This window comes from Narcine bancroftii, chromosome 9, assembly GCF_036971445.1.
Source record: "Narcine bancroftii isolate sNarBan1 chromosome 9, sNarBan1.hap1, whole genome shotgun sequence".
NCBI lineage: Eukaryota > Metazoa > Chordata > Chondrichthyes > Torpediniformes > Narcinidae > Narcine > Narcine bancroftii.
This window is the reverse complement of record NC_091477.1, coordinates 47585983-47599808: the sequence shown is the minus strand read 5'-3', so window position 1 is coordinate 47599808 and position 13826 is coordinate 47585983. Positions and strand designations below refer to the sequence as shown.

Below are 13826 nucleotides of genomic sequence, written 5' to 3'. Positions count from 1 at the left end.
TTGTCCCTGATGAGCAAGTGGCCCATCTTATTAGACCCATTTGCCTTTGTTTGGCCCACATCCCTCCAAATCTTTCCTGTCCTGGTACGAGTTCAACTATCAAAATTGTCCCCATCTCTTCAGCTTCTTTTGGCAGCTAGTTCCATACACCCACTACCATCTGTGTGAAAAGGGTGCCCCACAGCTGGCTGGGCACAATTCAAATGCCATCTACAAATTTCATGACAACACCATGTGTTATATACAGTGGAAACTTGGGACTATTTTATGCTGGAGCATGAACACTGCAAGACTGTAAGAGCCGCATCACACTTGTGTGGTGAGCATGCTCAGTGAGACACATTGTAAGAGCCGCATCATACTTGTGTGGTGAGCATGCTCAGTGAGACACATTGTAAGAGCCGCATCACACTGGGTGGTGAGCATGCTCAGTGTGACAGCATAATCATCATGACCAGCAGCCTGAGATGTAGTAAAGGTTTGTGCTGTAAACTTACAAGCTTCTCTGAGTGTTTATTAAGGACCTCTGGTGGTACAACTGAGGACATGACACCATGGTTGTCGGCAGAATCACAAAAGGCAATGAGGAAGCATACAGGAGCGAGATAGATCAGATAGGCACGTGGTATCACAACAACCACCTAAGGAAAACTGAGGAATTAATTGTGGATTTCAGGAAGGGGAAACCAGGAGAACATGCTAGTCCTCATCGAGGAATCAGGAGTGAAGAGACTAATGAACTTCAAATCCCTGAGTGTCCACATCTCCAAAGATCTATCCTGGGGCTTTCGTGTCGATGCGATCATGGAGATGTCTCACCAGTGCCAATATTTCATTAGGAGTTTGAGGAGATTTGGTACGTCACCAAACACCTTGTGAATTTCTACTGGGTGTACCATAGAGAGCATTCTGACTGGTTGCATCACTGTCTGGTATGGAGGTGCCAATGCACAGGTCAGGATAAAGGCTACAGAGGGTTGTAAACTTGGCCAGCGCCATCATGGGCATCAGTCTTCATCATTAAGGACACCTACAAGAGGCAGTGTGCCAAGAAAGCAACCTCCATCATCAAGGACCTTCACTACCCAGGCCATACCCATTTCCTGCTGCTACCATTAGGAAGAAGTGCAGGAGCATAAAAACATATACCTAACGTTACAAGAACAACTTATTCTGCTCCGCCAGATTTCTGAACGAACAATGAACCAATAGACATGACCTCACTTTTTTTCTACAAATTATTTATTTTTAAATATTGTATTTACAGAACTAATTTATTTAAATTTTGCGCTTGTAATGCACAATACTGCTGCCATAACAAAACAATTTTTGTGACAATAAACCTGATTCTTTTCAATATTTTCTCTCCCACCTTGACCCACTGCCTCGAGTTTTAGACTCCCCACCCAGGAAAAAGACTGTGACTATTCACTTTGTCTCTGCCCCTCATGGTTTGATATAGTTCTGTAAGATCTTGTGTGGAACCATATCAAAAGCCTTCTCAAAGTCAAATGAACCACATCCTTTTAAGTATTTCACTGACAATAACCTCAAAAACTCAAGATTTTTTGGCAAACATGATTTCATAATTTGATGTTGACTCTGCTTCTAATCATAATTATTATTATTTTCAAATTGCCTTTTTTCCAATTTCTACAGTTTGGCATTTAACACCATCATCCCCTTAAAACTGATCAGCAAACTCCCAGATTTGGAACTCAACCCACCACTGTGTAAATGGATCATGGATTTCCTCCCCTCCAGACCACTATCAGTGAGGACTGGTAAAAACTTCTCCACAAGCTCCATCAGTACCGGAGCACCACACGGCTGTGTTCTTAGCCTCCTGCTCTACTCACTTTACAGCTATGACTGTGTGGCTCGGTACGACAATAACACCATCTACAAATTTGCTGACGATACCACGGGTAATGGGAAGGTGATGAGTCAGCTTACGGAAGGAAAACTGAAAACTTGGCTGAATGGTGCACCAACAACCACCTCACACTCAATGTCACCAAAACTAAGGAGCTGATTGTTGACCTCAGGAAGGGGTCAATCCAGTGATCACTGAGGAAATCAGAGGTAGAGAGGGTGAGCAAATTTAAAGTTGTTGGGAGTCACTGTCTCGGAGGATCTTTCCTGACCTAACACACTAAAGGCATCGTGAAGAAAGCACGCCACCGACCCTACTTCCTCAGAAGTTTGCGGAGATTTGGTATGACAAATTTCAACAGATGTGTGGTGGAAAATGTGCTGACCAGCTGCATTATGGCCTGGTATGAGAACACCAATACACCTCAGTGTAAAGCCCTCCCCACTACTGAGTACATCTACAGAGAACGCTGCCATCAGAGAGCAGCAGCCATCATCAAGGATCCACCTTACCCAGCACATGCTCTGCTCTCACTGCTGCCATCAGGGAAGAGGTATAGGTGCCACAAAGGCTTGCAAAGTAATAGCTGCTTCCCCCTCACCATCAGACTCCTCAACGATAAACCCAATCAGCGACTTATTTAAGGACTCTTATGCACTTTATTGATATTTTTTATTCTCTCTGTATTGCACAGTCAGTTTGTTTACATTCGTTATCTGTTTTGTTATTTATTTGTTTACATATGTGCATTGTGTACTTCTTTTGCACTACCAATAAGTGGTAATTCTACCTCGCCCACATAAAAAAAAAAGAATCTCAGGGTTGTATGTGATGTCATGCATGTACTCTGACAATAAATCTGAAATCTGGGTGTAGTTTACTGGTATGGATTGGACACTGGTTCAATGACAGCAAATACAGAGAAAGGAATAAATGGGTCATATTGGATTTGAAGGCTGTGACCAGGTGCTCAGATGCCCAGTTATGTGCCCTCTCTATCAATGGTTTGGATGCAGGAACCAAGTGCAGCACAACCATGTTGGCCAATGATACAAGTTTGAATGGCCCATGTGGGTTGTGAGAAGGAAGCGGGAAGGCTTCAAAGGGGAAGTAGATGGGTTTTGTGAATGGGTGCAGATATGGCAGATATCTTCCGTGTCAAAGATAGTGGGAGGTTGAAAAGGATTGGTGTTCACATCACATTGGTGTCTTTTTACACAAATCACTTAAACTGCAGTTACAATGAGCAACTAGGAAGATAAATGATATGCAGGTCTTTATTTCAAGGGAATTTGAGTACAAGAGTAAAGATTGCAGTGCAGAGAGCCTTGGTGAAATCATGGTTGGAATATAGTCTGTCTCCCTAAGTAAGAAAGGATAGACTTGAGATACTATATAGGGGTTGGAATTAAGACGAAGCTACATTGATACCCAAGATGGAATGAATTTTCCTCCAGGAGTAATTCAGCATATGGGGCCTGCACTGTCTTGAGTTTTGGAAAAAGTGGTAAGGTACAAAATTTAATTCTATTTATAGATACAACAGGGTAACAGCCTCTTTCTGCCTTGTGAGCCCATGCTGCTCAAATATGTCCACGTGACCTATCAACTTATTAACCCCAAATGTCTTTGGTATGTGAGAGGAAACCGAAGTGCCCGGAGAAACCCCACGTGGTCATGGGGACAATGTACAGACCCCAGGTCACTGGCGCTGTAATCGTGTCGTACTAACTGCATCACCCAAATTCTTAAGGACTTGAAAGGGAAGATCAAGGGATGGCATTTCTCCTGACTGCTGTACCTAGAATTTGGCGTCACAGTACCAAAGGAAAGCATCAGCCATTTGGACAGATGATAAAGAGGTTTCTTCATCCAGAGATATGAGGTTCTTTAGACATTTTTAAACTAAGTGCAGTGTGAAGGCCCAGCCACTATGTTCAAGATAGAGATTGGTTTTTATAATAGGAGTTAATCAAGGGAAATGGGGTCAATGCTGGAAAATGTGCAAAGCTGAATGGCCTGCTCCGATATTTATTTCTTGGAGGGAAGATGCCTGAAATGTGGAACTCTGTCGCCAACATTGAATTGTAAGTGCTGATGGCCAAGTTCCTGAGCTGCAGCAGCTCTGCACATGGAAGATAAAGTAGCCCAGAACAAAGTTGGCCACTGAGGAAAGGGATGGGATGGCAGCGGTTCCACCTCCTCTGTGTGGACAGGGACAAGTTGTAAAGTGCAGTTCCCTGCCCTCCCCCCCACCTTTTTCAGGTCTGCCCCATCAGCATGGAGTACTCCAGATGAGGCAAGAACTGCACTAAATGTCAACATGCAAGAAAAAATAACTGTGAAAACAACAGGACCATAAGAGCACATGTTCCCAATGATGGGTGAGACTAGGACTAGAGGGCATAGTTTAAGAATACAGGGAAGGCCATTTAAGACAGAAATGAGGAGAATTTTTTTTACCCAGAGAATTGTGGGTCTGTGGAATACATTGTCACAGAGGGTAGTGGGGACAGATTCATTGGATAGATTTAAGAGAGAGTTGGAGAAGGCTCTTGTGGGCAGGGGAGTTAAGGGTTATGGGGATAAGGCTGGTATTGAAAGAGAAAGATCAGCCATGATCTGATAAATGGCAGTGCTGGCTCGAAGGGCCAATTGGCCTACTCCAGCATCTATTGTCTATTGACATGGAAGCAGATTAAGGCCATTTGGCCTATCAAGTCTGCTCTGCCATTCAAATTTTAGCTGATGTGTTTCCCTCTCAGCCCCATTCTCCTGCCTTCAACCCATTACACACCTTGCCTGATTAAGAACCTCTCAACCTCCACTATAAATCTACCCAATGACTTGGCCTCCGCAGCAGTTTGTGGCAATGAATTCCACAGATTCTCCACCCTCCGGAAGAAATTTATCTTCATCTCAGTTCAAAGGCTGTGCCCTCTAGTCCGAGACTCTCCACTACTGGAAACAGCACTACATCTACTCTATCCAGCCCTTTCAATAATTGGTGGGTTTTGATGGAATTCCACCCCCCCCCCCCCACCCCGACCCTTCTAAATCCCAGTGAGTACAGGCCCAGAGCTCACCTGCAGGATCATTCAATTTCATGTGTTCAAATCCAAAAGCAGACTGCTTATAAAAGAAAAGGGAGGAAGTGCATAACCTGAGAGAACCATACATATCATGATGGGAAAAGGAAAAAGGCAGCAGAGGTGTGCTTCCTGGAGATTTAGTTGCAAGGGCTGTTTCCCACCTTCTAGTCTGAGCTTTGTGGTTGAAATCTATCATTTGTTTATTCACATCAAGTAAAATGACAAGAGTGAAAGAGGTCAGCAGAAGAACATTAAAGTAAATCGCTGAATAGTCACACAGTGTAATTATAGAGTGATAGCAATACTTCAGTGGCAAGGAGGGAGTAATTTCTCAGTGCTTAGCTACAGCAGACATGAAGTATCACTGAGGAAACTATGTTAGGGACTGATCAATCTCATCTCTATACTTCAGTGAGTCCTGACTTTTCCCCGATCTTTCATATAAACATTTCAACTCTTCTAAAATCAGCCTTCTCTGTAGGGCCTCTTTGCATCCAGCTGTAACCCATTTTGATTGGTGAGTGGGCAAAATAACAATAACATTATCTAGAGACAAATATACAAAATCAGGATGAAACTCGGTTGGTTGCACAGCACAAAATAGGTCATTCAGGCCATCACCTCCAATCTGACTTTTTTGCTCAGCTATGCTAATCCTGCTAACTCATGTTAGGACTGTCTCCTAAACCTGGGTGTTTATTGTCATACACACAAGTACAATGTACAGATACACCAACATTCTCTCTTGCTTCAGGCACACAGGTGTATAAGACACACCAACTACAACAGCATAAATTTAAATAACCCACAAATGCCAGAGAAAATGGACAATATAATTCAGAGGACAGAAAAATAAACGTTCACAGTTGCAAAAAAAAGTTATGTTTCAGTAGCGCAGACAGATTTTTGGTGGTCTTGGAGTAGCTTATGGTTAGGGTTAGAGTAGTACAGGGTTGGGGGGGGGGGTGGTGTTGGGGGGTATTCGAGTACCTGATAGGAATTGAATAAAAGTGTCTGTCTAAATGTGTCTTGAACATCGTGACATTATCTGGCTCCACCACTTCATGTTCCTGATATTAACCACTTCATGTAAAAAAAAATCTTTCAGTTCAAATCCTCTTTAAAATTCCTTCTTCTCACTCTAAACCTCTGCCCTCTTGATTATGAAACCCAAAAAGATTTGGTCCATCTACCCTGTCTGTACCTAATCATTTTATATACCTCTAAGAGATTACCTGCTCAGCATCCTGCACCTCAGCCCAGTTCATGCCATCTCTTCCTATAACTAAAGCCCTCCAATGCAGGCAATATCTTTCCCTGCAATTTCTTTATATCCTCAAACCAGAACCAATAGGGATATCAAATCATTGCATTCTTGAAACACATAACAAACAGCTACAGAGACTCCGTGAGGGAATTAAACTATTGCAAACCATCCTGTGGTTCTCAGAGGATGTTCCTCATGATCACAGAGCTGAAAAAATAGGCTAGGGTAAACAACAGTGTCCATCCTACCTTTAAAATAAATGGACAGATAGATCTCATAGGTCACTATCAGATTTCTTGATCATGACAAGAAATCCAACGGGAGTTCCAATTAAGAATTATTGTTCCTCTCTCCACAGATGCTGCCTGACTTGCCAAGTATTTCCAGCAATTTTCTGTGTTATAATCCACAATGGTTCCGCATTGCTGTATCATTTTTACTTCAAAATGATTGAGCATTGGGCCTCAAACTTTTGCTGAGACTGCACTCTGAAGAAGTGGGCGCCAACTCCAAGTGAAGCAGTTTCTCTTTCACTGGAACATCATTCGTTTTGTTTAACCACAGTTATCATTCACAGTTTAGAAGCATTCCTTTTCATTTTACAATACACAATCACTTTCAAGCTGACCTCCATAGAAGATTAGCCATGAATAGAGTCCCAGAACCTATGCTTAGAAGCTTAATTAAGTTGAGGCTGTTATTAAGTGAATGCATGTTATAAAGAATGATGAAAATCCTTTGTATTAGCTACTATGCCTGATTTAAAACCCCTGTTTAAGGATAGATGCTCTTGAGATTTTATTTAAGAATCAAAAACATCTGTGGGGAATAGAAATTACAATTTATAACTCAGGTAAATTGAAAATCAAAATCACAAAAAAAATTTCCTTTCATTCTGAGTATCAGTGAATCTCAGGAAAATAATCAGGGAGCTAAAAGGCTGTTAACCTGAACAACAATACACAATTATTTATATGGTTCATGGGCATTATCATTGAGACCTTCAATAGAACTTTCAAAATTAAAGTCTGTTTTCACATAAGCTTGTGGAACTATTTTAGAGGAAAAAAATCTAATTATGAAATTTATCGATCGATGGTGTGTTACAGAATATTCACTGTTAAAAATGATATCTGACAACTCTGACACCAAGTTATCAGCAAACATCAGTATTTTTTAAAATCTGGAATATTATGGAATTCATTTTCCATTATGCCCGAAACGTAGTAATACCTTGGTTTAGGAATACTAATGAATGAAATGACCAAATACTTTTGTTCACCAAGAAACAAACTCAAAAGGAAAGCACTCCTGAAATAACATAGAACGTCAAACATTATAGCACAGTACTGGTCCTTCACCCCACAATATCGTGATGACCTATATACACCGTGCCTGTCCAGAGAAAAACTAAACCCTCTCTATCCCATCACCCTCTCTTTTCCTTTCATCCATGTGCCCGTCTAAGAGTGTCTCTTAAATCCCCCTATTGTTCCAGCCTCCACAGCCACCCACAGGAACCCACAAATCTCTATGTAAAAAAAACTTACCCTCAATGTCTCCCCTAAACTTTCCTCCCTTCACTTTGTTCAACCAGAAGGCATTTTGCTCAGTCTTACAGGTGCATATTTTATTACAAGCCGTAGACAGGGTAGACAGTCAGAATCTTTTTCCAGGGTGAAAAAGTTTATTTTAGGAGAGCTGGAACAGGCTACCAAGGATAGCAGTAGAAGCAGATGCAACATTTATGAGGTTTCCTGATAGACAGATGCATATGCAGAGAATAGAGGGATATGGACCACGTGTAAAACTTCCAGTTTAATTTTGGAACCATGATTGGCATAGGCATTGTGGACTGAAGGGCCTGTTCCTGTTCTCTTCTGTGTTCTATGTACAATTGGTGCATGAATTAGATTCCATTTTGCGTACAGGCCATTCCAGCCTATGAGCCCACACCTCCCAAATACTCCCATGGGACCAATCAACTTTCTAACCCTGTACGTCTTTGGAAAGTGGGAGGCACCTGAAGCACTGAGAGGAAATCCTCACCAACATGGGACCACTTGCATATAGCCTAGAAATATATACTCAGGAGGGAAGGGATGGAGATAAAGAGAAGAAAGAAAGCTGCTCAACACTGGGACCGATTTCACTCTATGAATCAAGCCTTACCCTGATTGGCAGCTTGTGAAGACTCTGACACATTGACAGCCAGTTGCCCACTGAAGGAATTAACACCCATCATCCCTGCATGGACAGATGTGTTGCTGAGGGTTGGGAGCTGGTTGTGATTCCGCGGAACACTGTAGAGGGCCTCGGCAATGTCTGCAGCTCGCTTCAAGATGATTTCCTAGCAGGCATTTTGAAGAAAAAGAAAAAAAATGACCGCAATTAGAGAGACGAGATTCAAACTGCAATACAACATGGTGTGCGAGGATTCAGAAGAATTTCTTTCTTGTCTACTTTATTCCTTTTTATTTGTTTTTTTTTTGCCTTATTTATAGAATGTGGAGGGGGGGGGGGGCAGATTTAGCAAAATGTTTCCACTCCCTAATCTCACTCCAGGTTGAGAAAGGATCAAGAATCTTAAAACAAACAACCTACCCCCTCTCTTATTATTGGAGCAATGCTGAGCAAATTATCAATCATTTTTAGGATGCATTGCTGGTGCTCCATTAGAAGCTTGGCCTCATCCCCAGCATCCTTCTCTCCAAGGAGTTTGGGACCCTTTCAAGAGATCTAATGGCTGGGGTTCAGCAGGAGTCAGTGACAGTCTGTCCATGGCCTCGTGTAGTGCCAAATTGAGGCCACCTGCAAATTGTATAATCCATCTTGACAGTCTCTAACCAGACAGCATCAATTTAAATTTCTCCAATTTACATGAGCCCCTTCCCCTTTGTCTCTCTCTTTCCCTCATCTCTCTCGCTCCCCATACCATCTCTTTCCTTCTCCTATCAGAGAGTTTAGCCCTCTGCCCTGTCCTCTTATCACTTCTCAGCTTCTCCCCCTACCTTCCCACCTGTATCTGCCTATTACCTCTTACCTGTTGGTCTGTGCTCCTACCTCTGTCCCTTCTTCCCTCCTCTGTTCCCCTCATCCTCTTTCCCCCACCTTTTCATTAAAAGGCATCATCAGTCTGCTTTTCCACATTCCTGACGAAGGGCTCGGGCTGAAACGTTTATTGCCTTTTACTTCTTATGGATGCTGCATGACCTGCTGAGTTTCCCCAGCACTTTTGTGTGTTACACTGGCAAGAATCCTTTGCTTCTTGTTTTCCCCAAGAGTTAACACACATCTTGCTCACTCTTGACAGTGCAGCATTGACTGGATTAAGCCATGGCAACCATAGGTTTAATGTGCTTAGTGAGTCAGAAGTCCTGATGATTCAATCTCAAGTAACCTTGCGCTGGGAATGCCTTCCAGCACAACGTTCTCAGCATAAGGTGTTACCTTTCTCTGATCCGAGGTGGAACCAGCCATTACCTGGTTATTATGTGGCATGCCATACAGTGCCTCCACCAGATCTGCTGCCCTCTTCAATATGACTTCCTGTGGAAACAAAACCCAACAATTTATTTGATTCCAATAGATTCTTTTCATTCACTAATTTTAACAAAATCTACATGGAGGAAGTTATGGGTATGGGATGAGTGAATTTTGGGGGAAGGTAGTTTAAGTGAACCCCATGTTGCTTCAATAATTGACTAACCCGAACTGCACGAGTCAAGTATTGCCCACAGTCAAGTACAGCCTGAAGCTGTTTTCACCTGCCATTTCCTTTTCCGTTATTCACGACATTCACCGGGAATGTGGCTTAAATTATTGAGGACCAACCCCCCCACCATGATCCAGTACACAGTGTCTTTGACCTTCTACCATCAGGAAAGAGGTAAAAGAGCATCAAAATTAGGTCTGCCAGACTAGGAAATAGATTCTTCCTGTTGGCTATGAGATGCATTAACAATATCCTGTAACATTGGGTTTCTTAAAAATAAAACTGAGTAAATAATTCCAGAATATTAAAACATACTTATTTTGTATTATATTTTAAAATTATGTGATTATTATGTATTGTGTGATCAATGTAACATTTGTGTATTGTATGTATGTGCACAATGGTCTGGTGCAGTGGTTCTCAATCTTTTTCGACTCACATACCACTTTAAATAATCCCTATGCCATTGGTGCTCTGCGATTAGTAAGGGATTGCTTAAGGTGGTATGTGGGTAGAAATAAAAAGTTTGAAAACCACTGTTTTAAATGTATGTAATTAACTCATTATGTGCACGGTTTCATAACTCCAGAGGAAATGGGCCAATGGCAATTTTTCACAAGCAAAATATTTCAGTAACAATTGGGTCCAGAGCAGTGATTGTCAACCTTCCCTTCCCACTCACAGACCACCTTAAGCAATCCCTTACTAATCACAGAGCACCGATGGTTTAGGGATTGCTTAAAGTGATCTGTGAGTGGAAAGAAAAAGGTTGAGAACCACTGTTCTATTTTGTCCAGCTATACATGTCCAGTCAGATAATGATAAATGAACTTGATGTAGGGGTGATATAGATAAGAATCTTTTGTGCACATGCTCTAAAATTCTTACTTGCTGAAACCACAGAGGGATGCAAGATATACCAACTACAATAGGATACATTACATTATCACGATATGCCAAGAACGAAGGAAAGTAATTCAATATAAAATGATAGATTTATAAATATTTTTGCAGTTAGTGCAAGAATGAAAGTGATGTGTCTGTCATACAGAGTGATTTTTAGGTGGACCTGGAACAATACATGGTTAAGGTGCTATGAAAGATCCATCAGACTTGGGAAAATGGGATAAATTTTCCTTATTCCAGCTCAGGGGCATTAAGGTCAGCTGTCACTCAAAGACAGAGCACTCCTGAGATGAGCTCCCTCAGCACATGGCTGGACATTGGAACCTCGACCTTTTGGGCTCACACTCGCCCTCCTTGGAAATCTTGCTTGTGTCATTTCGTGAGTTCAGGAATTTGCTCCTTTACCCAGCTCTGGTTGAACTCACCTGAGTTTATGGGTTCTGGTCTCTCTGAATGCCTTGAGCACAAACTCTACTGGGGTCTCTCAGTCCTTTTCTAAGGGACAGCAAGGTCTTCCGATATGCAGAAAGCCCCCCTGACAAGTTACCTCCAATTGTTCAGTTGGACCTTACATCAGAGAGCAGTGACAACTGGCTATTGAGTCTTTTATCAACATTTCAACTGTACCTTTCATGTGAATGCACACAAATTTCAATCATACTTTATATTATATGTGGTTTTAAATCGCATTTATTTATATATATATATATATATATATATAGTGATCATTTTTAAAATATTTGCTTTTGCTTATGTGGTTTTTTATAATTCTTTTAATTTAAAGCAGTATATATATCTACTGAATACAATTACTTCTGAAGCATATTCACAGCTGTCTGGTAGTCATGCAAATAAAATGTGCACGTTAAGTTTCCCAAAAAGAGAAGTAGATTAACACAATTCACAAAAGTGCTGGAGAAGCTCAGCAGGTCACACAGCATCTAGAGGAAGGAGAAGGCCGTCAGAGTTTAGGGTCTGGGCCCTTCAACAGGAATGTGGAAAAACAGGCCGCCGTCTGGGTATAAAGGTTGGGTTTAAGGAGGAGGAGGGAGAAAGGGCCCAGGCTGACAGGATACAGGTGGATACAGGTGGGAGGATAGAGGAGAGAGAAGCTAAGAACTGATGGGTCGCAATGTTGAGGGTAACTCTGATTGCACAAGGAAGGGGGTGGGATGAAGGGAGACAGATCAGTAATCACAATCAAAGTGACAATGGTGCCAGTTCCTTGAGGGATCCACTGAACTCATTCAACTATTGGTTAAAAGCTCAGGTAGTCTTTGCTTTTATCCAAATAATACTTTAGCACAAGACCAAACAATAAATGTTAAAGCTATAAAATTGAACGACTGCACTGTATTCACACCTATATCAGTTTTCTAACTTTGACATAAAATTCAAGTTTTGGTTGCTCCATGATATGTGAATTATGTATATTAACACTGACAATTTATATTGTCCAATTTAATTGCAATAGATTTGTTCACAAGAACAAAGTCAACTAAAACTCTTTTCGAGTAAGAAACACGAGCAAACAGGAGCAGGAAGGGTGCAAATGCAGAGAATCAGAGCTACTCTGCAGGGTCCTATCACCTGGACCTAATACTGACGGCTCCATACAGGCTTTAAATGGCCTGATAAAAGAGTCAACCGAGATTTTTTTTTTAATCCTGCAGCCACAGGGTCTGTGCCCAAAATGGCAGTGCCAGGATGCTGGGCAATGGCCGCGAGGAGTTGCAGACTACAGGATAGCAACAAACCAGCGCAGGGCCCCAGAAATGGGGAGAGAAGCACAGGTGACCACCACAGCGGACCGGCGAGGACTCTGCGGCTGCGTGACCCACAAAGGCTGCGGGCGATTGGCAACTTGTTGTTGAGCCCGACTCATAGGAACCAGCTTTTGGAACTGGGATTCAAGAGTGTGCTGAGGGCAAGAGGGGCTCCCAAAGGGCCTAGGGTGTTGAAGGCTTCCTGATCATATGAGACTTGGATCTTGAGGTGGGCCTGCCAATGGTTTGAACCTGACTGAGTCTGTGCGGCTGCAGAGGCTGTGGGAGTGCTGGCGGCGAATCCATGAACTCAGTGTTGCTGAGGAAACTCCCCTTTGTTTCTTTTTTTCTTATTGTAAGAGGAACAGGGCAATGCTCATGGTGACTCTTCGTTTGCTTTACGGCAGACAAAGTTTTAAGTATATCATGTAGACAGGTATTCCCCAACCTACAACCTATATGGGCATCTGTACACAAGACTGAATTTTTTTTAAAATAAAAAGTGCGCTTTTACAGTGCAAGTAGGGGCCTATCTATAGAAAATAATGCCTATGGCAGGGGTGGCCAACCTCTCACGAGAGCTGGCCTTGGAGGCCACCATGTTGTACTTGATGAATGATAACATAAATACAGTGCATTTCCGATGTATGTCCATTTTGACCAGTCAGTCAGAACTGAACACGGATTACCTGTATTACATTTTTAATAAACTATAAGGTGACATTAAAAGGAACCTTTGAACTTTGAGTGGACCTCTCAACTTCTCACACTGCCATTCCATTATGATAACAGTTTTCATCCACACCAGCCTCGACTCCTCCTCCTCCTCTAGGTAGTTCCCCAAGACCCTTAGATCCCAGCCTCTCCAACATGGTTATTTGAATGCCCAAGAATGCAGAAGGCCACAGAAAGTGGCACACTTGGCCAAGTCTATTAAAGGTTCCCACCTCCCATCCATTAAAAATGTCCACCTGAAACGATGTCACAAGAAAGTTGCCAACATTATAAAGGACTGCCATCACCCAGGTCACAAACTCTTCTCACTACTACCTTTTGGAAGAAGTTACAGAAGCTTGAGTACCAGCTCCCCTAGGTTAAAGAGCAACAGTTATCAGGCTGTTCCCTCTAAGCCGTGCATGTGCAAGCGCACCCCCGTTTTGCAACCAGCACACAAAGGAAATTAATGTGCACACAAAAGGTCAGT

The 13826-nt window shown here is 42.3% G+C and overlaps 1 protein-coding gene across 8 annotated transcripts in view; it reads right to left on the bottom strand.

Annotated features, from left to right (window-relative positions):
• ebf1a (EBF transcription factor 1a) overlaps window positions 1-13826 on the bottom strand; it is a 570155-nt gene that overhangs the window by 28554 nt on the left and 527775 nt on the right. For all 8 annotated transcript variants that reach the window (XM_069898995.1, XM_069898996.1, XM_069898998.1 and 5 more), the window contains exons 13-14: window positions 9719-9784; window positions 8408-8585 (exon numbers count right to left, since the gene is read on the bottom strand). In XM_069898995.1, coding sequence (XP_069755096.1) covers window positions 8408-8585; window positions 9719-9784 — 244 coding nt within the window. The remainder of the gene's footprint in view (window positions 1-8407; window positions 8586-9718; window positions 9785-13826) is intronic.